This window comes from Aythya ferina, assembly GCF_964211825.1.
Source record: "Aythya ferina genome assembly, chromosome: 1".
Lineage (NCBI taxonomy): Eukaryota > Metazoa > Chordata > Aves > Anseriformes > Anatidae > Aythya > Aythya ferina.
In genome coordinates, this window is record NC_140296.1 from 22,966,740 (window position 1) to 22,994,700 (window position 27,961).

General features: G+C 39.8%; 1 protein-coding gene across 2 annotated transcripts; it reads right to left on the bottom strand.

The window, feature by feature from the left end:
- Positions 1 to 5,254: 5,254 nt before the first annotated feature.
- HSPH1 (heat shock protein family H (Hsp110) member 1) lies at positions 5,255 to 27,870 on the bottom strand. 2 transcript variants are annotated; one of them, XM_084497035.1, is made up of 18 exons: positions 27,616 to 27,870; positions 27,309 to 27,366; positions 24,053 to 24,193; positions 22,197 to 22,319; positions 21,119 to 21,218; positions 17,825 to 17,958; positions 17,147 to 17,391; positions 16,093 to 16,321; positions 15,066 to 15,172; positions 13,561 to 13,694; positions 11,161 to 11,366; positions 10,248 to 10,379; positions 9,352 to 9,489; positions 8,801 to 8,926; positions 8,185 to 8,292; positions 7,955 to 8,074; positions 6,667 to 6,828; positions 5,255 to 6,118 (listed from the first exon to the last, which is right to left on the bottom strand). In XM_084497035.1, the coding sequence occupies exons 1-18, from the start codon at positions 27,720 to 27,722 to the stop codon at positions 5,918 to 5,920; spliced, it is 2,571 nt and encodes an 856-aa protein (XP_084353161.1). In that variant the 5' UTR covers positions 27,723 to 27,870; the 3' UTR covers positions 5,255 to 5,917. The 2 variants fall into 2 exon arrangements, with proteins under 2 accessions (XP_084353161.1, XP_084353160.1); XM_084497034.1 differs by lacking the exon at positions 10,248 to 10,379 and having other exon boundaries at positions 27,616 to 27,869.
- Positions 27,871 to 27,961: the final 91 nt, after the last annotated feature.

The window sequence follows — 27,961 nt, forward strand, 5'->3', positions numbered from 1 at the left end:
TTCAGGTTGCAGTCATAACTGATCTTCCCTCTCCCCCTGCTTTTAATCCCTAAGGATGCATAATGCAGATTTTATTGAGTTTCAGCATTTCAGAACATTTACCTTAAATTGGTGACCATGCAACACGCCTCTCTTGTGTGCTTACATCCACTGGACCTCTGGCCCTGGTGCAAGTTGGCAAAGTCTGATTTTCTCTGATTAACCCCGATTTCACCACCCATGGGTTCCTCCCACTGTTACCAAAAAATATTTTGGTGTCACAATTTGGTTTTTGGCAGGTTCTTAAACGCTTCTGGAGTCTGCACAGCAGAGCCCCACCAGTCGTTTTGCCTGCTGGCACTGGCACATGCTGGCGGCACACATCGGTGGCAAGCATATGAGGAGGGAGGAAAAGCATATTTTCCCTAATGAGCAGCTGTAGATGTGCATCCCCACTTCAGATCTGTTATAGACACCCATGCAATGCAATTTCTGTCCATTAAAACAGCCCGTGCTGCATTATCTCAGACTTTCAATTACCAGGTAATCGTACAAATGACGTGTCTGTCTGGCTCAGGCCAGGACAAAGCGGCAGCTGAGCAGCACGCTGCCCCTCTCAGCAGTCTGGATCTTGGTGCTGGTGGCAGAGGTTGTGTGCGTGCCCACAGCACTGAGGGCTGCACCCTTGGGAGCCCACCACCACGAGGTTGTGGCAGTGGGCTCATAAATCCGCCCTTGGTTATGTGGTGGCTTGTTGTTAGCACAGCTACATTCGTCCCCGTATAGCGTTTCAAGTCAAACAATTTAATGGCCCATTGGCTAAACGCTGACAAACCTACCTGGAATTCAGCAGAAGGTAAGGAGTGAGTAAAATCTCGGTGAGGACACTGGCAGGATCACCCTGTGTCACACAAATCCTTGTGGTTCAGAGGAATCTATTTACTGATGTGGGCCTGTCTCACGCTCTGCATGGAAACTGTGTTAATGTTTTGTTGTATGAAAACGTTTCCGAGGCAGGGATATTACTTAGTTTTTATTTGCTGGGCTTTGTGTCTGGCCTGGCACAAAACATCATTCACTGAAATGTTGATATAGGCATGCTTTCATGCACCACTGCAAATCAGATGAATGATTAGAGATTTATCCTTTATTTTACTGCAGATATGAATCACCAGCTAGCACACACAAACCCAGCTGTATGCAGGCTGTGTGAACATCCACCAAGTGCACAGGCCTGTTACAGACAGCTGCTTTTCGATGGCAACACAACTGGGTTACTTCATTATCACCCCAGCAGCACCGCGGGAAACCTCAGCTCTGCTCTCAGAGGTCGCTGGTGGCGATCGCTTCCCAAACCACACCAAGTGACATTCGTGGTGCTGGTTTTACTTCGGGGTCATTCCGATACACCTGAGCTGGAGATGCAGCTGCTGGAAACACGCTGCAGGTGACAGCATCAGCACAGACACCACGTGCCATCAGAGCCCCAAGAGGGATGAGCATCTGTGTGTTGGGGTCTGCCTTTAAAGCCACCCATCACTGTAGGCAGCACGGGGCAGCCTCTGGAGCCTGTGCACCTGCCCCTGTTTCGGTAGATGAGAGGTGACACCTGAGGACAGTCCTCTTGTCCTCCAGGATGGGTTTTTGTCAATTCCATAGGGAATTTTTTTCCTACTTCCCCATGTACATCCTACTACTTTCTGAGAAGCAAGAATATGGTCTATCCACATTTGAAATCGACTTCCTCCAGGCAAAAAGGCTAGAGATCCAAATTTAAGGTATCTCAAACACTAAAAATGCAGATGTTGAAAGGTTTTATTAAGCTTTTTTTTTTTTTTTTTTTTTTTTTTTTTTTTTTTTTTTTTTTTAAGCAAGCAAACAAATCCCTCCCAGCACCTCATGCAACCCCAGCCTTCCCCCTGGCAGAGCACCAGAAGCTGAGAAGTCCTTGGCTCTGTGCAAGCACTGCTCTGCAATAACTAAAACATTGGTGTGTTATCAACACTGCTTTCATCAAAAACCCAAACCACAGCATCACACAAGCCTCTGTGAAGAAAACAAGTTTTCTACCAGCCAAAACCAGTACAATTACCATCCTCTGGAACCAATACCAATTTGGAGGATTGATCAAGGTTCATGGATTAAGTAGCGCCTGACTTGGACTATTGCATAAACATGATTTTTTTTGTTCTTCTATTTATTTTTGGAACATTTTTCAAAGAGGTGTGCTGTGGCTTAATTATAGGGAGACAAATCACAAAACAGATATAATCAAAGGCCCCAAACACACCTCTAACAGAGCAGTGGAGGCCCTGGTAATCAGGGGCTCAGCTGTAAGGGAGAAATTAATACCTCGCCTCCGCTGCATCCAGAAACTCACCTGGCAGCCCAATATCTTTATTTTTCGAGTTAAAACAACCAGCGCCCCTGGTTCACATGAGTGAAGAGCCAGGACCCAATGATCAATCATAGCAATGCTTCAAGTCCCTCCTTCTTTTATATGTTGTTTTTAAGGGTGACAATTTCCTCTCTTTGAGCTTTTTGTTACATGAATACTGTGATCCTGCTTTTGCTCCTCCTCTCCCCAAAAGAAAGTTTCTTGGAAGACTTTTTCCAGGAGTCCTTCGTGGGCACAGTCAGCATGCCTGCCTCTCCCCCAGGTTATCTTGTCTTCTTTTTTTCTCCCCTCACACCAGGAAGATTTAGCCAGCCAGGCAGAATCACCATTCCAGGCTACAGAGTGCTGACAGAGCCCCAAAGTCTACCCGTTCACCTGGTGCTTGGAGCATTCTGGTTCTACAAGTCAGCCACCTACTCAGATTGGAGTCCCCAAATTTGGGGGAAACCTGTGCCTAAGGTTTGTGCGCAGGCAGCAGTGCATGCCATTGAGTTCTGTACAGCTGGTTAAGAAACAAAGAATGAAATTCAACCTGAGATGCACTACGTGGACTGCCATACGGTAAACCAAAACTTCTTTATGTTTGTAGGAGGTATACTTCATAGTGCAGAGAGTTTATCCCATTATCCCAATAGTTAATCTGTGCATCATTTCAAAATTTTTATTCCATCAAACCTTTGAAAAAAACATAATGGAAAAGGAAAATAAAACTGGTAAATCTCATGTATTTCGCATAACTTTGAATCACGTGAAATCCAGAATCACAGGAAGATCAAATTTCAGGCAATTCACGTGGTATGAGCTTTTAAACTTCACTTTAAAGACAGCGTTAATTCACAAGTCTTATGATGACAAGATAATGGCAGTTGAGGCATCTTTATACTCTGAACTAGGGTTAATAATGACCCCATAAAGCAGTAAGAGTAAGTGCTCTGAGTATTTTCCATTTATGACATTAAATATTTTTAGAGGGGATTTGACCTCCTTGTATACATCACACACATTTCTAGAAAAGAAATTCATGACTGTATTCCTTAGACTTCTCTATGATCTGAGAAAGAAGTCCAAAGAACCCAAACACAGCTTGAGAAAACCATTATCTCAGTAAGAATACACTGAATACTGATGGATATTCTCCCTATTAGTAATGCTGTAAGAGCAAAAACGGTTGTAAAGATCTTGTAGGGAATTTAGGAGACGAGTGTTGTAAGTAAATGACTTCACTCACGCTATCCAAGACACTCTGTCAAAAGGCTTTCAAAACCTTTTTGTAGAGCAATTAAGTTTTCTTCCTTTAGAAGAAAAAAAGAAAGACAGACCTTTGTGCAATAATCAGGAACAGGGTAAGAGGCCAGTAAATCACCATGCCAGTAAGATTAACCTGGCCAGCCATCAATTCCTCGCACTGCTGAGCATTGCTTCAGCATGCTGCAGCATGAAGGAAGGAAACTGCCATCCCAAACATCCTCCCCTCCCTGTTACTGATGTTGAGGTGAAAAAGGAAACAAACAAACGGCGTTCATGTGTGTCTGGTAAAAGATAAATTAAAAAGCAAGAAATTCATTGAATTAGGGGGAGGGGAGAAGAGGGAAAATTGAATCACTGATTTCTGCCTTCGTTTTTTCACCTCAGACTAAAGCCTAAGCACTCTAAGTATTTAAATAAGCCACTTAATCATTAGGGATCAAGCATTTACCACACTATTAGTTGCTATGTAAGTGTTCCAGAAACCTGTGAAAACAGACTCGTCTGTTCTCAGTACAGACTTCTTTTATGAAAGTTCATTAGAGGAAAAATAGAGCAGTACCTTCTCTCAAGGTAACTGAAGACATAATTCATCACTCCAGGGCCAGCAAAGCTTCTTTCTGTAGATCCAGGACTAGATGTTCTGGCAGAATCCTACTTAAAATAAAATGTCCCCACAAAGCCTTTCTCTGATCAGGCTGTTTCCTGCTACAGCATCCTACTGATTTTGCAATGTAAGTTCTGGTGTCTCTTATAGTGCCAGAGCAACACTTTCCAGTTCAGCAAGTAATAAACTAGCACAGTCTTCTGTTAACCCTTGATGCTGCCATTATACTGGTGTCTAAGTACTCCACCTTTTACACTTCAAACAGGATTTTGAAATCTGATGGGACTTTCATAGCTTCTTCCAGCATCCAGTGTCACATAGTTACACGTGGACTCTATGCTCTAAGGCATCAGTAGAGACGACACCTTTTGGAATATGCTTCCAAGAAGAAAAATCCTTCCCTCCTGGCTTCAGGTGCCTAACTCCATACTGTAGTTTGATGGCTCTCTCAGGAGCCAAGTGATCTTTTTATCAGCATCCTCTGCTACACATACCTAAAAACTAAGCTACTTCAGACAGATTTTAGAGGAATTCTTAATTTTTTAAATTGCTACCACGGTCTAACCAGAGCCGTTTACTCAGAATGGGATGAAAAAAAATTAAATTTTTCAGTTTAGTCTGCAACAAAATTGCAGAGCAAAATACTTAAACTAGAGCCTAGTTTAACTATTTAGCCATTTTTAGCATCTTAGTCTGAACTGCAGATCCTTGGCAGATCCTTGTCTCTAGGGTACAGGATTTTGTACATTCATAACTTAATGCTTTGAACTCACTGCACAACTTTCTTCTAAGACAAAATCATTTAAGTTGAAAATGACCTTCAAAGATCAAGTCCAAGTGTCAAGATGACCTGCTGAGTCCCATGACAAAACTATGTCCCTTCTATCTGTATGCTAAATGTTGAGGGTTTTTGTTTTATTTTTTTAAACTTGTGGAAGAACAAACTAGCCTTGTTTATCTGTTGCCAACAGTGGGAAGGTCAATGCTTACACCAGAAGTACCAAAACAATAAAAAAGTCAGGAGATACCAGTAAAATGAACTTTATTTTAAAGCTCATTAAAAGGCTTCACAATAACACTAACAGAATTAGCATTTCCTTCATTTTATATACCCCACATGAAAAATGTATTGTTTAGCAAGAGACGAAACGTAAGCGTTTCTGCATGCTACTAACACATTTCACCATCTTATTGTCTGATAAATGCTTTGGACTGCAATAACCAAAAGCCTTAGAACAGAAGAATTTATTCTGGAAAGTCCTTATGAACGGGACAGACACTGGCTTTTTATTGACATACCCAATCAGATGTCCAGATGAAAGAAAACTACCTTGGCATCTACAAATGCCTACGAAGGTTTCGATTACAACCTTTTGAAGGAGCAGTATATTTCAGAGCAAGGGCTTCTTTTCATCTTTAGTGATGCAAATGGTTAAATACTGCACAGAAGCTTAGTATGAACTCACAATTCCACAGGAATCTGAAAGTTACCAAGGCAATTTTCCTTTTAGGATAGTCATGACCAACACTATTACTATTCTTTCCTCCCATAACACAACGTATTCCAGACAAGTTAAGAAAAAATATAAATAGTTCCCAAAACAATGCATTCCCACCCCCCCAATCACATACGACAGCAAAAATATCTTCTGTCATGGGATGAAATAACTTGCTGCAAGTGCTGTGGTTTAGTCCAAGTCCATGTTAACAGTGCTTTGATCACTTGGATGACATTCGCCATTTTGTTGAGGCATTTCTGAATTTTTGTCGTCTTCCCCCATGTCTTCAGTTTTATAATCGCTCCGTTCATTCAAGGGGTTTTCCTCCTTCGGAGAGTCAACTTTTGGTTTTGGTTGGGTCACAATGGGCTCACAGACATTGTTCAACTCCTGAAAGAGCGAGAGGAAAAAGTGTGCTCAAAATATGCATTAAGGACACAGCTTCACTAGTGTGAAGAATCCTGTGCCTCAAAAGCTGTTTTAAAACTTGCTTATTTGTTTCCCAAGTACAAACTAACAAGTATATATTGTACCCTGAAATAAAATAACAGATTTACGTCTCAAAGTTCAGTGGGCAAAGATCTTCACTTAAGATTTTCAATGTCATGTGTGATTGTTTTCTTTCTTGGTTTTGCCTTTTTTTTTTTTTTTAAAGAAAAGATTTTGTACCTTTCAGCCATTCTGAAAAACAATCTGAGTTTTTAAGGTGACTGAAAGACAATGCCAATAGCTCCACAAAATTATTAACAGTATGGCACAGTTCCTCTGCTTTCTACTCAATCTCAGTTTGTCCACACTTCCACCCTTTCAGAATACTGGAGCAGTCAGGTGAAATAAGAAAGAAAGGGGTGGAGGGAAGAGGCAAGAAATCAGTCTAGCTTTTTATGCTAGCCTATCTTCAGAAATGGCCTCTAAAGTTAGTTTTTTATGGTACTTACTTGTAGCTTTGCCTTAATTTCACTTGAACGCACAGCTGGATCCTGATCTAAGCTCTTCTTAGCCTGTGCACTCACAGCATTGTTCATCCACTCTACCACCTCGCTAACACACTTCTCTACTTTCATCATTTCCATTTCATCAATATGGATGTATTTTTCATCCTGCAAAGGTACACATTTTTTATTAGTTAATAATGTCAAGTTCAGTGGCATCAAGTTACAAGAATATCCCAGTTATTTACAGATTATCTTCATTGATTTTCAAAAAAAAAAGTCATCAGCAAGTTAGATATGTTACATGAGACAAGAAGTACATACAAAAATAAAAGTTTCCTTTGTTCAATATTCAAATAGGAAAGTTAGTTCACAGAGCAAATACAGACTTCAAAGAAGTTGCCGTAAAGAAGTTGCCAATAAAATAACACAACATTCTTAGCACTTCTTGCTAAGTACACCCTCCTTCCCTTCTTGAGAATCTTACACAGACCCCCCAGCAGTTAAGAACATGCCATCCTGCTGTACATAGAAAGGGTTACAGAGTTGTTCAACTCTGAGCCTCAGAAACAGTCACACAATTAACTGATACCAGGGCACTAGACCTATTCTGCAGCATCACCCATGACTTTTGCTGGGAATTCAAAAGATGGATTTGATGTACTTAAACGTACTGTATTCATTAATTTCAAGACTATACAACTACTGAATAATTTAACTTAATGCTAATTTTGCAATTATAGCTGTGAATACAGAATTATTTGTTGCAAATCTCAAAGTTATTTTGGGTGTTGTGGACTGCCCCATTAAAACTCGAGGACTAAATTTTTCAGAGGCAGGCATGCTTATCAAGAAAGTATCTTCAAATAGCACTGGCAAAAGAAACACGTACACAAACATGCACGATGTTTTAGTTTCTCCCAGGTAGCTTTTATACTAATGCTTCTCAGCACAGTGCCATACCCATATTCTTGTTCCCAATAGAATGGAAAGAAGAGCACAACTCTAAAGAAGTCAAATTAGCCTTTAAAACGTTGAGAATCAGACCGGTCTAATCACTCTTCCTCTTTTAAGAACGTACTTTTTGGCCTGAAAACATGGAGAAGCATCAAGCAACTGAAAATGATGCACTGTGTGAGGTTTTGTTGTGTACTAGGAAACATTTGTGGTGTTAAATTGATGACCTACAAAACCAAAGACTGCAGCTAATCTGAGAGAATTTGAAACCTCTGCCAGCTGGTGGGCCTCAGTGAAACCCTATGTGGTAAAAGGAAGGTACTTCGAGGCCACATACCTTATTCCTGAATTCCCCAGCTATTGTGGCATAATACTGGAGCCTGTGTCCCAGTTCTTCTAACACCTTTGGTCGTTCCTCTGCTTCTTGATAGCGCATTTCAATTGGAGTACCAAATTTCTAGAAAAAGCAATTCCCGTGCATTACATATTTCATTAACATCGTTTACATTGTTTCTTGTGGTATTTTGGAAACTTTGCTTTTCACTTTGGGCATAATAACAGACCTACCTTTAAATCCTCTAGTTTGTCTACATACACCTGCTTAGCTTCATCCTCGCCCTCTTCATACAGCCAGCCTTCTGTCTCTGTTAGGAGTGCAGAGAAGCTTTGAAGATCCTGTGTGTCAACATAAATCAACATGTCAAACACCAAAATAGGCACCAATTGGCTATGCTAGTACACTGGTGAATATAAACAATTATTGGCCTCCTACATAAACATTTCTTTTGTCTAATTAAGTCCAATAAACCACACCAGCTTCTGAACTGAGAACACACACCTGCAACATAGGCAGCATTTATAGCCACTTGCCTTGGGCTAGGCCAACGATTGGGCTGTGATTTTAATTCATGTTTTTGCCTGTGAATACAACACAGCTTCCCTTTCTAGTCAACAACTTTACTTGGAAGCAAAATAAGTTCTGTTGCAAAGGGAGTGGAGTTGTTAGGGATACAGGCTATTTGCTAAGCCTGACCCTAATTCTGGATCAGCCCCAGCCATTATTCAATGGAATTAAAATTTCCAACTATTTCCATGACAGGTGGGTGATAAAGCTTGACCAAGGAATACAGAATAGATATTTAGTGTCAGTATTTACAGAGAAGGTGCTGAAACTATAACCTACCTTTTCACAAACAAACTTCTCATATGGTCCAGACAATTTGTCCCTGAACTCATACACATATTCCTCCACTGCATTCTTGGCATCATTTCTCTCTTTTTCCAGCTTGTCTTGCATAATCATCTTACCCTGTGTAATCACAGAAATATTTTAATTAAAAATACCTATATTCAAATAGCTTTCTAACAAGCACGGGTGGTGTAAAACACCCAAATCTCCCACAGACCTTAGCTCACATTAGCTTCTGGAATTCTCTTAACTACCAAGTAGACTCACCTGAAGAAAGAGAATGTCCTTTTCTAGGTTACAATAGCTTGAACCAATCTGTGATTTCATTCCATGCACCAGTTCTCTGAAACTATCGTTATAAACAACACTCCAATCTTTTGTTAAGATTTCTCAGTTGTGCTAAAGTTGGACAGTTATTAGCTCACTTTAAGTTAGCTGAGTTTACCCTCTAGGGTTACAGTAAAGTATCAGACATTGCGCCTTGAAGAGCAGACAAGTGGTTAATAGCTGCAAACAAGAAAACAGTTTAAGCCCCACTAACTCACCTCTGTTTCAATATACATATTGAGGAGATCTTTTCCTAACTGCCAAACCAAGTTAGCTTCAATAGGCAGTTCCACATTCTTCACCTTTATCTTGGGTTTTTTAGCTTCTGGAGGCTGATCACCTTTCTTCTCATTTGTCTGAGTTGGAGAGAAGAAAAATAAGATAATATTCCTGACTTCCTTCTGATGAATTAACACGATGATGATAGAAACATTCATGGGGAAGAACATGCAGAGATTTTCTGTTTTCTTTGAGAATCTTGAAAATATACTTGCATGGCACTTTCCCTTCAGGCAGCCCACCTCTCATCCTAGCCTGTTTCCAGTCTATTTCACAGCAAGTACTGAACAACAGCAAGGACATTTCCCAGATATATCATCTATTTGCAGGTTTTTCCAGAAGTACCCCTCTACAGCTTAACACTTCACTAGTGGTGCTGACAGCAGCAAGATTTTAATCCAAAAACACTTTTCATCTTACATGGATGAAAGGAAACTACTAGCAATATCATGCAGGCACATGTTTTTCACATTGATTATCTCCCCTTCCGTTTATGAGTTCTTAATTCCAGCTTCTCTCAGCACACCTAGTAAGTTGGCCTCTTAACAGCTGTTAAATTGAAGTGTCTGCACCTCAACCAAATTAGCTACAGAAGACTGCATAAAGACAGGGAAGTGGTAGAGAGGGACTTACTTCTTGCAGGATTTCTTTTGCAAACTCTTTATGAAAAATCATCACAAGATATACAGATTATTTTTCATAATTACTAAAAGGTTTAAAAGTGAAAAAAGGTTTTGAGTACCAAGTTCCTTATTTTTTTTCCCTGGAATATTACAATTTTAAATGCCACCATTATACAGTATAACATTTTCAACAGAGTTAAAGGGTCACTCACTTTCTTGACATCTGGGGTTTTGTTTTCTTCAGAGGGAGGTTCTGATGAAGGGGGAGACTGTGACGTTTGCTGACCATCAGTTTGTACCTGGGACTGTGTTCCAGCCTCACTGTTCTCTTGCTGGATATTTTTCTGAAATGAAAGCCCAGGCACAAAGGATGTAGAAGGCATGTGCACTTGAATTTAATCAAAGTTACAGGGCACCACTTCTGATGCACATACTATACCAAGTGCCCTAGAAAACATTCTGTGCACACGCAGACACACACGCTTTGACTGATAGAGACTAGGAATAAGATAAGAAGGACCTGGTGAAAATGCTACCTACCAGTGCCACCCTGGCAGTACAATACTTGCGTGTGTGCATTCTACCACTTTCTTTTTAAAAAGTGGCTTTTAATTTATTGAGTCATAGCTTAAGGTTTCTTCCCCCCTCAGAAAAATATTAAAGCATCAAGTCCACCACATTATTCCCCACTGTTCCCCTTCCCATCAATGCTGTAAAAACTGGTCCAATTTTCCCTTCCACGAGAAGTTCTAAAACTTCACTAATGCAGAGGATTACGCACAAATCCTTTTGACACAGAGAACATGGATGACTAACAACCCAAACCAAGTTTTCCTATCTGGAACACTCCGATAACTGTATCAGCTGTAAGCAACCCCACACCCTCAAGCAACCTGCTTCCTGCCATTTGGCATTTTCCCTGAAAAGTAAATTTAAAATCCACATAATTTTTAAGATGGCAGTGATTTTCTCCTTTTCTGATAAATGTTTTTTCTAACAGCTATGCACATCTCAAAATTAGCCTCATTTTGCATCCTTAAATTTTTTTTCCTCTTCCCAAGTATGTAGCAGCAGGACACATTTTCATCAGCAAGGATATTCACACACAAGAAAGGGTTAACTCACATCATTTGAATTTTCAGCAGGCCTCTGGTCCTGGGTTTCCACTTCAGTCTCAACACCAACATCCTCACTATCTTCACTTTTAACTGGTTCTACCATGGATGCAGTGGACACACTGAAAATGCCATGAGTATTGACACGGACTTTCACTTTGACTTTAGACTTCTCTCCATCCTTCTGGGCTGCCACATTCTGGATAACATACCTACCTAGAAATCAAACGAATCACAATTCACACAGTGGAACAAAATAGGTAACATCACAGAGCTAGAAAAATACTTCCTCTTCCACACAGACAAAAAAAAGTATTTGACCACACCACTAATACCTGTGCTAATATCATGGTCCCTCAATGAAATAAGTACTATGAAATACAAAACAAAAGCATTATTGTTCCATCAGTTTTACCTTCCAAATACAAAGGCATAACATTGTCATCACCTAGGGTAGGTTCTCCTGTCACTAGTTATACAGAAACATGGAATAAATACGGAAAGTAAAAGCTTGCTCCCCTTGCTTGTGTTACCTGTGATGCTACCATGGAATGAACAAAAGCTAGAAAGATTTAATCTAATGCCAGTGCTGTGGTATGTTGACCTACAACACAAGATATAACAGTATTTCTAGATTTCTATAGATTTCCTATAGATTTTCTTTTATAAGTATAATTAAAAATGTCTTTTCAGCTTTTCATCCATATAGGTCTCTCATGATCTCTTACTCTAGGGAGAAGTGAAATTGTTTTGTAGCTCCCGCAATGTTTGAAATTTTGAACTAGAAAGCAGACAGTTAGCTTAACAATATACAAAAAGCAAGATCAGACACTCAAAAGAACAGACTTGTTTTCTTCCTATTATATGTATATCACAAGAACAGTGACCTGAGATGATGCTTTACTGATATCCTCGTTGGCTGGATACACACACGCACCTCATCAGCAGATCTGATCCTTATGCATATAATCTTTTATCAGCTTACTTTACAGACCAAAGAATGTAATCCCCTCTCTTGTAAATCCAATAACACTGCAGTTGTGACCTGTCCTCTTTCAGTAGTCTCATGAGAGCTACTGACTTACCCATTAGGGCAACTGACTCTGTTCTGAGCAAAATTAATTGGTGAATAAGCTGAAACCAATCTGATTTTCAAAATCCACGCTCAGTTGCAATAAAGGAGTTAAACATCTCATTTGTTAAATCCATATAAGTTGAAATCCCACTACTAGTCTTTACAGGAATAGCTAACATGAAAGGAAGTCTGTCATTCTGGAACTACAAAATATTGAACTGGCTTCTAAGACAGTGTTTGAACTTTGTGCTCTCAGTGAGCCAACCAGAGAAGGTGGTTCAGTGTAGGGAAAAATAACTGATTTTTCCTGCTGAGGAAGTTATAGGTGACTGAAAATTATAGGTGACTTTGTAGTACATTAAGTAGTAGGTGAAGTATTGGTAAATCAGACCGATGTTTCTGCCCTGTGCACTCTCCCAACCATATCAAGTTTAGTAGTTTATCTTCCACACTATGATTCTGGTGAAACTGTAAGTGTATTGTTAACAAACTGAACAGCTATATTATGAAATACCTAACCAATCAATAGCTCAGGGATAAGTTATTTTCCTGAGTTTTGTCATTGTTTCTACCAGCCTGAAATACTGAAGTCTAAGAAGTAACCAGTGAACTTTCTAACAAAACCAAGCAATTACTTGACAATTCAACAACTTCTAGCTTAATTTTAACATGCAAAAATGCAACATCCAGTTGCATGCTTAAAACTCCAGAGCAAGCACTTAATTGACTTATCTTTACCAAAAAAAATATTTTTCTAACTGAATTATGAACTCCTCATACCTGTCATCACTGTAAATGTTGTAATTTGTCAAAAAGGATCAAAGACTGCTCACATTAGCAATAGGACTCAAATCAACGCCTTAGTCTTGCAGTTCCTACTGCTTAGCACTCAGTAAGTTTTAAGCAAAGCAGACTTGTCACACCCAGAAAGAATAGAAAAAATGCAACATCCAGTAACAAGATATATTCTCTAGTTTCACTGCTCCTGTGTAACACACGTTTAAGTTCTCTACATACAGGAGATATTTTTCAAGTGTTCCTAGACTGCTTTAGCAGAAGAGATCTTGCAATTCTCATTCTAGTCATGAGCATTCTGTTACAGTTCCCCTTCAGTTCACTATAGGAAGGAAGCAACTTTTGAAGCCAGACAAAATCCTAATTTGGTTACCTATGGAACAGAACAGTCGATAACTGAGTCCTCAAGAGACCAAGACCTAAATACATACATCACACAGCTTTACTGCAACACAGCACACCACTATTACAGAGCTGATTCAAGACCAACGTTGCTATCAAACAACTTAAGACAGCAACACTTCCAAGACAGCTACTTACCAATTTTTGTCTCTGGATACGGGACTCCAGTAGGATCAGAATAAAATGCTTCTAGCTCAAATGGACCTTTCCTGTAGAAGGTAAGAACTTTGGAGAAAGGTGCTGCATGATTCCTGCTGAACACTTCATGAACCCTATGATTAGGAAAAAAAAAAAAAATCACTTTTAGCACGATCTTTGAGCTGAAAGACCTTGATTTAGCATCAGAACTCTTTTAAAAACACCACTATGCTTTGACACATTTACCCTTCTGAACAACTCCAAGATACTCCTCTACTGTACTGCAAGGAAAATAAAATACTGTTGTGTATTGTAATCAGATAGTATCCTGTTCTGCTAATTTTGAGTCTCAGAAGCAAGTAAGTTTAAGAAGTTTTAGACGTAGGTGGCAGTTTAGCAGCAGTCCTCCAAAATTTGTTTCCTCCAAAGACATTCTGAGTTTGGAATAGCATAATTTAAACCACAATTTGCACTGTTCCTCACTTAAGTCTCAAAAGGCTAATTATAGTCCCATTAATTCCTTACTCACTCAGCTTCTATGGCTCATTTGAGAACACTGACACCAGATTATTATTCATTCCCTGATATGACAGAAAGACAACTAGCTTTATTTTATGTTCTTCTTCTAGGTTCTGTCTGCCATTATGCCTGCCTGATTCTGATTTCCAAACATTTTTTTAATCTCCTATGAAAGCATCTCATCTAACAACCTCAGTGGGAGAAAACAAGAGCTCCACCTAGAATGGGAATCCAGAGTTTGCTCTCAGAAGCCTGTGACAGAAGAAACATCAAGTTCTGTGTTTCCACAAGAAATACAAAAGAGAAAGCTGAGTTACAGAGAACTTGAAGGAAAAAAGGAAAAAACAGCAAAAAAAGAATATGAACAGCTACTCTAGTACTTTAAGCTCCCCAAAAGTTAACCTCAGAACTTCCAACATCTTAGACAGCAAGACGTATTTCCCATAGGCATGACACAGTTAATAACGTAGGTCAGAGTTTCAAACATGGCAATTCCAATAAATTTGTCTTATGAAGCCAGAGGAGTAAAATTTTTGCTTCTGTTTCTAGCCATACAAATAGTATCCATTTAAGTTTACAATGTTCATAGTGCATAATATTACTACAGAAACTTCTGGTGAAGCTTGATAGATGTTAGGAACACCTTGGATAAAAAAGCCATAAAGAAAAATGGTATCAGTATACAACAGTTTTTGTAGTTCATTTTATATTTCAAAACCTGACAGATACAGGTAATGCGAGAGAGTATATTGCTTGTCAGTTCAAGTTTTGTTTTTTTTTTAATCTTTAATGTATGAGGGTAGTTATGGCTAAAACTTTAACTCGTGCCTTTACAACAGAATCTCCACCATGAACGATCTGTGGTGTATGATGTACAAGGCTTTCTGCATCAGAGTGCCAAGAACCTAGTTTAAATGCAACCAAAAAAGTTATCCTTTAAATGCAAAGGCTAAAAATTTCACAGAACAGTAGTTTGAGCTACCTACCCTTCAGTGTCCTCTGCTTCTGTGTTCCACAACAGAGATATTGGGAATGGTGTAGCATCTGTCACAGAGAATTCTCTCACTTTAAAAGCTGGAGAAAGAATTGCACACTAAAAGAAAGAGATGCATTACATTACAGTTAATTAATTGCTCTAGCTCCTGCCCCCAACATTTTAACATATTTAAACACGAAAAGGAGAACTGCGGTGACTTCACTAAAACAGAGCTAGGTGAGTTGCTTGATTTCAATAGTCTGGTAAGAGAACACAGATATACATGTATGTTCATATTTTTGAGTAAGCAACACTTTCAACCTTATTCTTACTGCAGATTGTGAAAAAGGTAGCAGTCTAAAGGAATGACAGGACTGTAAAGAACAGAAGTGCTGCTTTACTTAGGTCCAAAGTTAATAAAAAATAAAACATTAGGCATGTATTTTACAGGTTCTACTTCCCTGCAGACAATTGATTACTAGTGATAGAAAGCGATTAGTGGGGTCAAGAAACAAGTCAGAGAAAGAATCGAAATAAGGGAATGAGTAAAGCAGGGAATGAAGACAATGAGTGATTTGCCTGTAAAATATAGTTCATTGATTAGAATGTATAAAAATAATTTGGAGGTGACAGGGAAAATAGAATAAAAGTCAGTTTTGCATTGACAGAAAGCTTGATACCAGAAAATGCAGAGCTGCAATGTTCTAGGTTCTACATAGATCTTGTACACTTTATTGATAAAAACATCTCAGCTTGACAGTGACTCTTAAATTCCACTCATTAGAAAAGATTCCTAGGCCCCTTCATCTGAAGAGAAGAGCAGGCTGCTTATAGAATACACCCAGCATCAGTACTTTAAATAAGCTGCTGTACCACAGAAGAGTACTCTGAATTCTTTAACAGCACAGTCCCATTAAAAGACTCAGTGAGCAATGTATGCACACTTAACCATTTCTCACAACTGCTTGGCCACCTCTTCAGACAGCACTCTCAGGAAATTTAACTTCTCAGTTTCTCAAGTGCTGCTGGTACCATACCTGCAGAGCACAGCCTCTAGCTATGGCTTCATCTGCATTCAGCGTTGTACTGACATCTTTGCCAAAGAATTTAGCAATCCTCTCTTTGACAGCAGGAATGCGCGTTGCTCCTCCCACAATCTCTACAGCAGTCACATCTTCCACTTTCAGCTGTGTTTGTTCCATTAATGAAAGCAGAGGCATCTCTATCCTTTGCAGCAGGTCAGCACACAATTCTTCAAACTGAGACCTAAGAAAAGAAATGTCAACCACACCATGACTGTCCCCTCCCCTTAAGATTTTCTGGTATTTGTTTCTAAACTGATTTTGATTTCTGATCAGGTTTATTAACTACTCTACAAAAAGACTTGAAAAGCTAAGCCCCTGTGAGCAGGCTGAAGTGACAGCCAGCAACAAGGCAGTACATGAACAGCTGCTTACAGATTTTCCTACGCTGCTATCAATGTAGCTAACATAGTAAGATGAAGGTATTGTTTGGGCAGGCACTGTATGTTTGCCTCTAAGCAGAGGTTACAGATAAGAGTGCAGAAAACACTCATGCTTCCTTTACAAAGAAAATCTGTTTCGTAAATACTGGAGAAAAAAAACACTCACTTGACAGCAGTTAGAAGATTAGCAGTGCAGTGACTACAAATGAAGTTGTGCCTGTGAGTGCATGCAGGAGAGATGCACAGGGAAAGACTATTTACACCCTGGGCATAATCAAGTCACCCCCAGAAGTGCCATTTCTGTCCTCCATTTCTCTCCCAATATCCACAGTTCAGTAAAAGCAGAAAAAAAAAAAAAAGAGCTTGAATTGTTTCTATCTTAAGAGCAGTATGGGATTTAGGTTACCTAAAATATACTGCAGACCTAAATAGCCAACCCCCCGCCCTGGTTTGCATGCATCAACTCATGGTTTTAAGTGTGCCATTTTACAGGAAGAACAAGCTTCTTACGCATGTATTATCACACTGAAAACAAAGGCTGAAGCGTAGTGCTCAGCTATCAGAGCTTAGTTACTTTAACACTTAGAAACTCAAGCAACAACCTAACCATCTCCTATAGAGCTCACCTGTTCATTTTTCCAGATACATCAGTATCATTCATGAAGCACTCAATGTTTAGGGGAATGTCTGTGCTATTAGAACTCATCAGTTTCTTCAGCTTCTCACACTCCTGATACAGACGAAGAAGAGCTCGAACTTTCGATTTTGGATCCAGTTTGTACTTCGTTTTTATTTCTGCACAGAAGTAATCTACCAACTTTGCATCAAAGTTCCTTCCACCTAGGAAAGGGTCAAACGCTGTGCCAAGTACCTGGTTTAAAGGACACAATTAGTTTAACACTCAACAGAAATCAAAACGGTAGTCTTTCAATAACAGCAAGCATTTGTTTTGAAAAAGGTGAGGGGCAAGTCAGCCTGTGTTCGGCTTAAGTATTTATATAACCACATCTGTAAAAAGTTGCTTTTCAATTTTACAAGGGAAGTAAACCTCAGTAGGTGACAATCTTAAGTATTCACAATTTTAATCCATCCACTTAGTTTAAGAGGTAGTAATTACACTACATATCTCACATCGGTGTGTTACAGAGCAATTTACAGCCTCCATTTAAAGTCATCCTAATGAAGAATACTGATAAAATCTTCTTTGCACCTCAAATGCAAGAATTATTTCATTATTTTAAAAACAGGTTTATACAGCTGATTCTACTGTCTCAAAGTCTTTCATCTTCATTTAATCTTACTACCTTTAGTTTACTCTTGTTGAATGCACAGGCTGATACTTGAAATGCAGAATGTCCCATATCAACGAACACAACTATTCGTGGCTTCTCTTCAGGTGCTGGAAGGTCTTGTTTATAAATTCCATAATTCAGAGCCACTGCAAAAAAATGAGATGTAGATATCAATGTAACCTCTGGTTAGTCTCCAATTGAATGCTATCACATCCCTGCAAACATTAAGCTACAGAATAAAGAGCAGCCAGGAAAAAAGACATTCACCTATGCAAGGTCTTTCCTACATGAAAGCTTTATTCCATTAACACGGATGTTGTAGGACCCAAGAAGCAAGTCCTTCCTCAGTCACGTGTATGCTCTGTCCCTAAATGTTTAAGCATGCAAAACTAAGAATCCATGACCCTGTTTGAAGGGTTAATCTCCTTTGATCTGTTTACTAACAGCTCAGTTTTTAGTGTCTCATAGTAATCAAAGATGCAGAGTGTTTTAATAAGAAAAACCCAGTTTTGAATTTAAAAAGCATCTCCCAGGCATGAAGGTCATGACTTAGAATGCTATGAATGGTCAGGAGAGGCTGCAAAAGGGAATAATCTCAGTCTACACAGAGCATCAGGCAGGCACAAGTTGTGAAGTGCTGCGGAAGTGTGGAACAGAAGCCAGTGTGGCATATAAACACAGGGTGATACAGTCAAAGGACAGAACAGTAACAGTTTTGCTGCAGCATTTTGGATATATAGCAGTGTCACAGTGAGGCAGGAGGCTGATGCAGTAATTAAAGAAAAATAAAGGCCTAGAGAGTTTCACCTACACAGTTATGTAGGAAAGGCTCAGATTTTGGCATATGTAAATGCACATTCTCACATTTTCTAGCCAGAAGAAACCCCAAACTGAAGATAATAGGCCAGGCTCCTAGCCAGATTATCAGGCAAGAGAATTAGAACATTAGCGAAGGTGGTAAGGAAGGCAGAGAACACATACTCTGAGGAACAATGCTTTATTACCACACTGACACCTTCTCATGTAAGGAGGAAGGGACACTGGCTCACTAACTTCCTTAATCTGGATCTACTGGTTTTGATGTGACTATTTGGAACAAGTTCAGCCTCATTTCCCATTGATCAGTGGCTTGAGACTTATGGATTCTGGTATCCAATAAAGTTGCCCTGCACTTTGTACACTCATTCTCATCTGTGTAGATTCCTTGGGAGTCTATAAATTCTAGCCCCCCCCCAATCAATCCCTCCCACAGCCAGGTCATGAACAGGTGCTTAACTAAACCCCAACTATATTGCATGGAATACATCCAAGTGCTATATCCTTGAGATCTAGATTTGATTGAAATGTGAATGAACAAGACCAACACAGTGTCTGTATTTTTTTGAGCATGCTGAACAAGTTACCTTTGTTCCCAAGTCAAGTCTTATGAAGAAAATCACAGAATTTGTCTCTTTAGAAAATACAAAGTTTTTTATTTTCTGCTCTACTATAACTAAGGACCCCACCCCCCACAGATATTATCAAAGACTGTAACACTTAAAATTAGAAAGTGTTGGACAGTACTCAGTAGCCTTACTAGGTAAGGAAAAGAAAATGAGAAATGCTTTGTTGTACAATAAAGGAAAGCTGCTGGTACTAAGATGAAAGATCTACATTTTTGTGAATTGCTCATTCCAGTGGCAAAGCATACCTGATGTGGGCTCCCCACTTACCCAGCTCAAGAATTCACATTATCACATTTCCTAGAGCACTCTTTGCTACATAAAGAATTAAGCTAAGACTAGATGATGGAAACAGGCACATATGGCTTCTATAATGATACTGTCGGATTTGCTCTTCATTAGGTGCAAATACATTGCATTCAACATAAGAGTCATACTGACCAAGCATCTATGTTTATTAGGAATCTTATGCTTTACCAGATACTCATCTGAAAATTATTACAGAAAAACTTTAAGATACCATTCCATCAATTTCTGTCAAAAATTACTTACACCCTTAAAATTATCTTCCTTAGAGGAAGAGCAGCTGACATTATCTACCCAGAACTGTGCAAAGCATTTGACACTGCCCTGCATGATATCCTTGTCTCTAAATTGGAGAGACATGGATTTGATGGATGGACCACTAAGAATGGAATCAGCTGGATGGTCACATTCAGTGTTCTGGTCAACAGCTCAGTGTCCAAGTGGAGAACACTGATGACTGGTGTTCCTCAAGGGTCAGTATTGGGACCAGCACCATTTACATCTTCACTGGCAATACAGACAGTGGGATCAACTGCACCCTCTGCAGGTTCACTGGTGACACCAAGCTGGGTGGTACAGTCAATACTCTAGAGGGAAAGAACACCATCCAGAAGGACCTGGACAGGTCTGAGAGGTGGGCCTGTGAGAACCTCATGAGGTTCAACAAGCCCAAGTGCCAATACAGCTGGGTGGACTGCAAGCAGCCCTGAAGAGAAGGACTTGGTGGTATTGGTTGATGAGCAGCTCAACGTGAGTCAGCGATGTGTACTTGTAGCCCAGAGACCTACCATATCCTGGGCTGCATCAAAAGCAGCGTGGCCAGCATGGCAAGAGGTGACTCTCCCTCTCTGCTCTTGTGAGACCCCACCAGGAGCCCTGTGTTCAGCTCTGGGGCCCCCAGCACGAGGAGGAAATGGAGTTTTAGAGCAAGTCCAGAGGAGGGCTAAGGATTATCAAAGTGCTGGAGGAAAGTAGTACTAATCAGGAAACAAGTGCTAATCATTACAATATTTAAGAAGTAGACCCCAGATGCAAACAGGGAATGTAAGGAAAACTTAGAATAAGAACATTTGTTTTAAGAAAACACCAGACAAGCTCTTGGTTATGCCAATGCATTTTTAGAGTCCTTAACACATTAGCAGGAGGAAATCAATTCCCAATTTTTGTTTTAAAACCACAATTATACCAACAAATACTTTGGAAGTTAAAAAGTATTAACAATTAATCAATGAATTTCTTTTAAGAGTGCCTAGAACCCACAACTAGGCATTGTAGGTTTTCTTCCAGGAAATACAGATGCTAAACTAATTTGACAAGTAGTCCAAGCACATGCAGCAACTCCTAAGTACATACTCAGGGACATAACCACCACTAAAGCTTTCTCTCTTCTACCCCTTCACACAAGACATTAATATGGAAGATGCAAAATAAAGAGAAACAGGTGTTTAGAATGTTTGTTTCATGTCCAATTTTTAAAGCCAGCACTGTTTCCTGGAGTAACTACATACACCTGCTGCCATAGGCACACTTTGAAGGAACTGCTGTCTTCTGCACTTACCAGCTGTCATGTCATTCATTAATCTAAGACAGTTTAATCCAACAATCTGGGCTGCATCCAGAACAGACCTCCTTTCAGCATCTGTGAAAAATGATGGAACCTGAAGAAAGCAGGTGAGAATGAGAAGTTAGTAACACCAGAAAATGAGACAGACTGTTAATCTGAAAGCATTCATAGAAATTGTATCTATTCCTCATCTTCAAGAATGGGGCTCACTGCAAGTTTTAAACATGTAACTAGTTTGCTGAACCAAGATTTTAAGTACTCTACTCAGTCAAGCTGAGATTAAATTAAACAAACATCCACTATTTTAAATGAGCATACATGAGCAAGAAGCAATTGAATTATTTATATACAAATACCAGGGACCGTAAATACTGGTGCAAAATATAAAACAAGGTGTTATGGAGATAGAGACAGAATCTGCCAATTAAGTGATACAGAGAAACTGCTTTGGCCAAAATGACTTCAGACAAGTGGTAAGATTCTGAAGGAGTACATTGATAATTTGCTACAGATCTCTCTCATCAGCTTTGGACAGTGACCTGTGATGTCTCAGATATCAAGTAGACAAACTCTTCTCAACAGACTCAAATACTTATAGATACAACAGGAGACAGATTTGTTCAATCAGTGAACACAGAGGCAGATGGTATTTTATACTTCAGAATGGAATGACTGTTCTTGATCTGAGATAGTTCTCTTGTACAGTCACATTGAAAAAACAAAGTTAATTAATTTCATCTGCCAGAGGGTAAACTTTGATAAATAAAGGTATCTTTGAGTGTGCTTAGTCATGGAATGAAGTTTCAGAAGGGTAAACAACTGGATCAGGGGCATTCTTTGTCCCAAAATTCACACATTTCCTAAGGGAATGAGTTCATGAACTGGCTCAGGGACTGGAATATGGAAGTAGCCCTGGGACTTCTTTAAGTCAGAAGCTCTAAAGCTAGTTAGGATTAATCCCTTTGTAAGCACTTATCTGGTGTTCTTTTTCAGTATACATGAATAGAAACAAAATGTCCTCAATAGTTGAAGTTTAAAAGACATGATGTTCCTGCACACTACAATTACTTACAGAAATAACACAGTCTGTTACTGGCTTTTTCAGGTTACTCTCCGCAGTCTCCTTCAATTTAGTCAACAACATAGCTGAAATCTGCTCCACACTGAAGATATGCTCCTCATCCATGTACATGACCTGAATAGAAGAAATAGGGAAAGTAATACCATCATTTCAATGGGAAGAAAAATTAATTTTGCTAGGCTGACTAATAATTTAACCTTGACATGCTTAATTAGTTTATTATAGAACTGCAATTTACAATTTACCAGTTAGATGTCTACAGAAGCAATAATTACATTTTCAGATTTAAAACACTGAAAACAGCATCAATATTACAGATGAAGAAATTAACTTGAGTTTATAGTGATTTTAGAAGTGATTGAGCCTAGAACACAAATAAGGCTGGGTCACATGTCATGCCAGACAGTAAAGTCATTAATTTTTATTTATTTATTTTTAAAACTATCAACTACAGAAAAGTCCCAAACTACCTGCTCTTTCCTCCTGACACTTGTATATGTCTGCTCAAGACTTGTGCAGCTCTTCTGTTAGAAGCTCCTCAACAGTTCACATGAATCAACTAAAAACTTAAGATGAAGCTCAGCAAAAAGTTTAATTTCTTGGTAAGGGAACAGTACAAAAATATTACTGAATCAGTCTCCTGGGTAATAATGCCAATGATTGGGTGAGGGAGCACGTAACAACTGATTCTTGAAAGCAGTACTTGCCTTTCATCCACATCATTCCAATGGGAAAAAAACCAAAGCATTTCACTTTTAGCAGAGAAACATCCCAGTCTTACCAAGTAAGACAGACTGAATCAGTTCTTAAAACTTATTTTTTGCAGTCAGAGTGAAAAAGACAAAAAAAAGCTACTGATTTGCTCTGCAAAGACTGAGGAAAAAAGAAGAGATACCAAGTAGCACTGTTCTCTTACTACACTACACTTCCACTTACATAAAAGACTCCTACATGCACTTTAAAGGAAAACATTAATTTCTGTCTGCAATGCACATTAACATCACAAGTCACAATCAATATAAGAAAAGGTACCTCCTCTTTTCAAAAAGCTCAACTCTCCTTCCTTACATTTCTTTTAAAGCATGATCTCTTATGCAATCTGTTCATTACCAAGGCCTGATTCTATGCTCAAGTTTTGAGGCATTAGTTCAAGGTATAAAGAAAAGCAGCAAACAAAATGCACAGCCTTAAGTAAGCCAGGGTCTTCATTAGTGAAGCAGTATTACATGTGAAGTTACAAGGCTTTGTTATTTTTGTACACTTTTGTACATGAATCTAATGCTGATGGCACCTATCCTAGGAAAAGCTGACATTTTACCACTGAACTTGTAGCGTAAGCAAGACTCAGACCCAGACTGAGTTGTAACTGGCCAGTTACAAGTCAAGTAACTTACAGGATACCAACCAGTCCTAAAGGAAATCACTCACTTATAACAATTCTAAATCAAGTTTCACACTACTTTATAAGGAATATGTAACCATGTAATTAGACTGTAGCAGTGCATTCCACACAGGAGTGACAGAAAGGTTAATACTTCAAAGTAAAGCCATACAACCTTGTAATTATCTTAGCAGTTCCTCCACTGTAACGTTTGAGCTGGATGTACAATTTGCCAACAGGGAAGCTCGTATTTCAGCAATTACTTGCAAATGAATCTTAATTTGATACTTAACATGCACTACTTAAAGATCAAGCTGGCTATTCATACAAGAGCTCCTCTTCAAGAGAAAGGTTAAAGAAAACCTTTAGGGTAATGAAAGGAAGCTTGCATTTTGCTGACTAGGCATTGAAATGTAAACTTTCCCATGTAGATGTAAAACCAAGAAGAGTTATACCACAAACATACCTTTACTCCAACTCCACCATTCTTCATAGGAACTAGATCATAACTCAACTTCTCTTTTTCCTTTTGAACAAAAGGATCATTAAATGCGCGGCCATGGAACCTCTTGAAGTTAGATACTGTGTTGTGGGCATGAGTGATTTGCTGCAAGAAAACACAGGACATGCAGAAATCTTCTTCATCAGCCTGCAACATTCAGTGCTGCTCTATATACCCCCCAGCATCACACATTTTAAGAAAATTTCACTTACCACATCAGTTTCTATAGAACCTGTAATTAGTATCTGGTACTTAATACTAACTTACACTAACTCATTACTACAGAAATCTGACTCAGAGGGCTACATGCTTACAGACCATCATATATTATTTACTATAAATATCATAAAAGTATCTCTAAAACCTCAAAACAATAAGGTGAGCAGTAATATGATTTTATAGTGCCCATTCTTTAGTCATCTACTTTAGATGCAGTTCAAGTAAATGAAGAAGAGCCAGTTCCCAAGCATCTGCCACATCTGTGAACTGGTACTCCAACACCAGCCAGCTCACCTCCAGCTAGTCACAAATTGCCATCACATTAAGCACACAGAACTATTCATTCCATTATTAGCTTCAAGACAATCAGCCTCCTCATTCATTTCAACGCTTTTTTTTTCCTTCAGCTCTTCTTAAACCAGGTGAGCTCCCCATTCACATTCACCTAGCAGTCCCTTAAATTCTTACAGCAGACCATAAAAGGACACTGTTCATAGACACAGTGAGAAGCATGAGACACTATTTTGGTCCCAATGTCAGTTTAAAGTACACACTGAACTACAGCATGAGCTGCCCACAGAACCAACTGACCAAGAGAAACATTCTTTATCAGGAATACAATGCAGAACAGAAAGCAGACAGCTAGACTGTCCTAAAAGAGATACAGCACAGATCTCAAAGTAGAATGAAACCCATTCTTTTGGAGAGAAACTAAAAGCATGTTCTTCTCTAGAATAGCCTTAGGCAGGCACCAACGGACTGCATAACAGTGAGTCAAATGATGAACATTTTTCTATCTTTCACTACCTTCAAAGAAAAGTATCAATTTCCCATTGCATAAAAAAATCCATCATGGAATTAAAGAATTCAAGCTACATCTCATACTAGAAAGCTATGAAACTACAACAGTTCTCCAACAGAGCAGCTCCCTAACAAAGAATCAAGCCATATCTGTACTATTAAAGACAAACCTTCAAAAAGCTGTGGGTGGGGAAATTTGTCACACCCAAATTTCCTCCTGCAAACTGTCCCTGGCTTATTCTAATCACCCAACAGTAATCAACAATTACTAGGAGGAACACTAGTTTGTACAGGCTGAAATCCTGCCAGAAACTATTCCAATACCGTAATGCAATAGAATATTTAAGTTGCTGTGTCCAAGACCATTTCCTGGCATGGCCTCATTTATTTGTATGGCCATAACCCCAGCGTACTTGAATGCTACGTAATTCATAGCTGTATTGTTGAAGAACATGCAAGCAAAAATAATTTTTATGTAGTGGGCAGAGAAGCACAAACACTCTGATGGCTTTTACAGCCTAATTTAGAATTACGCTCACAGCCTTTTCCAAGAGAACAATCTTTAGATATTTTTAGAGTAATTGTATGCCATTAGATCTGTAGCATGTTTCAATATCTTCCTGCTTAGTCACAATTAAGAAAGAATTACGGTCTGTTAACTAAGATACTGCTCTCATCTGCAGTGCTATCTGACTTATTTAAGAGTAAAACAGTACTCAGAGAATACATTCCAACAGCAGCTCCTCAAGTTGGAAAGAGATCACCTCTGAGTATAGTTCTCATATCGTCACACTGTTGAAGTCACTAGTCAACAACTTTTATTATTATTTTTTAAATAGGAAACAGAAGGAAAGGGACCACCTTACTCCTTGATTTTAGTAGCTAGTACACTCGAAGACACAGATGTAGCTCTCAGTTGCTCATGTGAAGAAACTCCCACATTTACAAAAGAAACAATATACCTGCTAGACTGAACACTTACAGCAAGAAAAATAGATGCTCACCAAGCACAAAGACAACATATTAATATACATTAAAGGTTAGTCTGAAGGCAACTGAACTCACAGGCATTTATCACTGGGAGCACATTCCTTTAAAAGCAGTTTTAGAGACAGAATCTACTTCACTTTCAGCTTACTTCAAGTCTTCAGCTGCACTTAACAGAGCACTGAAACACTCCCAAGAGCATCTACATAAGATTTACATCACTTGCTGTTTTGAGTAACAACTCATTTTTGCATACAAGTGAATTGTTAAGTTTCTAATCAGTGGAATCACAGTCAAATAAGCAAAAGCACTGTTAAAATCAAGTTTCTCTAAAGAAAAAACCCAGTTACATATTCACTATTTTATTCCAAACATTAATCTGTAACTGGAAGGGTATGCACAGATGCAAACATTTAAGCCATTCACATTTCATTGGCCATTCAAAATTAAGAAGTGAGATATTACAGGGGAAAAAAGTCTCCTTTAGTGTTCTCTCCATGGAAACCCACTGCAGTCCTTCTACTACAGGAGAGATCTGCACAGGCCAGCAGAGGCTGCAAGCTTGGTCTCTACCAGCAGTAGTTATGCAACAAGCCTCCAGTTCAGGGCTTGACAATACCTGAGGATTTATTTAACCACTACATTTAGTTACTCTGAGTCATGAGAGAATTTAGCTCTCCCTTTAACATGAAAATATGACTTCCATGAAGAAAGCATTCAGTATTTCTTCAGAACCCATTCAGAGCAGCTTAAGCAATAAAACTTGATGATTTATATTTTCAAAAAACCACACAGGCATTCACCTTTCAGTGGAAGCAAAGGCAGTAAGGTACCTTAATTACTTTAGGAACCTTAGGCAACACTTTCCTGTTCCATATAATTTTAAGGAGCTCTATGCAGCAATTCAAAGGTTTTACCGTAAATGCAAGGAAAACGGTACATACAGGCATTAAGAACAGAAATATGATGCTCAAGCTGTCAGAAAGAGTGTGATCGGTTGAAAAATATTACTATTAATGAAAGAGAAAGCAGTGAAGTTCTAGCAAAGCCTCCCTGCATTTCTCTGAGGGAAGCACGGCACAGAGGGCAGGATCTGACAATGAAAATTAAGTTACTTGATTTTAAGTACCGGGCAGGGACTCTTTACACCCAGAAGTACTTGAGCAGCTTACTGCGGCTGTTTTAGAGTTGTGAGCGCCTGGAAGGGACCTACCTGGTTTTTAGCCGAGACGCCGATCGCTCTGTTCTTGGACCCGAAGGAAACCACGGAGCTGCAAAGAGCAAGAGGCGGCTTAACTCGGCCCCAGGACCTGCTGGGGTGGCTTTTACCTTAAATCACCCTGATTTATGTGGGGATTTATTAAACCAGGGGAGGGAAGGCAGGAGAGGGGGGACAAGCTGCCCCGTTCGCGGCACAGCCGGCCCGGCAGCACCCCCTGGAAGCTTCCAGCACCTTCCAGCCGTGAGGGGGGCCCCGCACCGCGCCCCCCATGCCCCCCCACCCCCCCCCCCGTACTCACGGCGTGCAGCGGTCGCTGAACTCGTTGGCCACCGTCTCGATGCCGCCGGCCCGCGCCACAGCGATGTAGCAGCTCTGGAAGCCCAGGTCGAAGCCCACCACGGCCATGGCCGAGGCGCGGTGCGGGCGCTGCGCGGGCGCGGAGGGCGGGAGGCGGGCGGGCGGCGGCGCCGCTTTAAATACCACAACGCGGCGAAGTTTCCAGAAGCTGCGGCGGCCGCTCGCCGGCTCCACGTGCGGCTTCCGCTTCCGCCTTCGGCCGCCTTCTCGAACGCTGCCCGCCAATCGGCGCCGCCGGGGGAGCCGTGACGTTAGCGGTTGCCATGGAGACCGCGGACGCCGCCGGC

What these genes read in the sequence shown, in the direction of transcription:
- HSPH1 (XM_084497035.1), bottom strand. Translation starts at nt 27,722, where the DNA reads ATGGCCGTGGTGGGCTTCGACCTGGGCTTCCAGAGCTGCTACATCGCT. An exon ending in GTATCTGGAAAAATGAACAG is followed by an intron (nt 16,322 to 17,146) that starts GTGAGCTCTATA and finishes TTCTTTTCTTAG; the next exon opens with GTCTCAGTTTGAAGAATTGT. An exon ending in AAATTAAGGCAAAGCTACAA is followed by an intron (nt 6,119 to 6,666) that starts GTAAGTACCATA and finishes TCGCTCTTTCAG; the next exon opens with GAGTTGAACAATGTCTGTGA.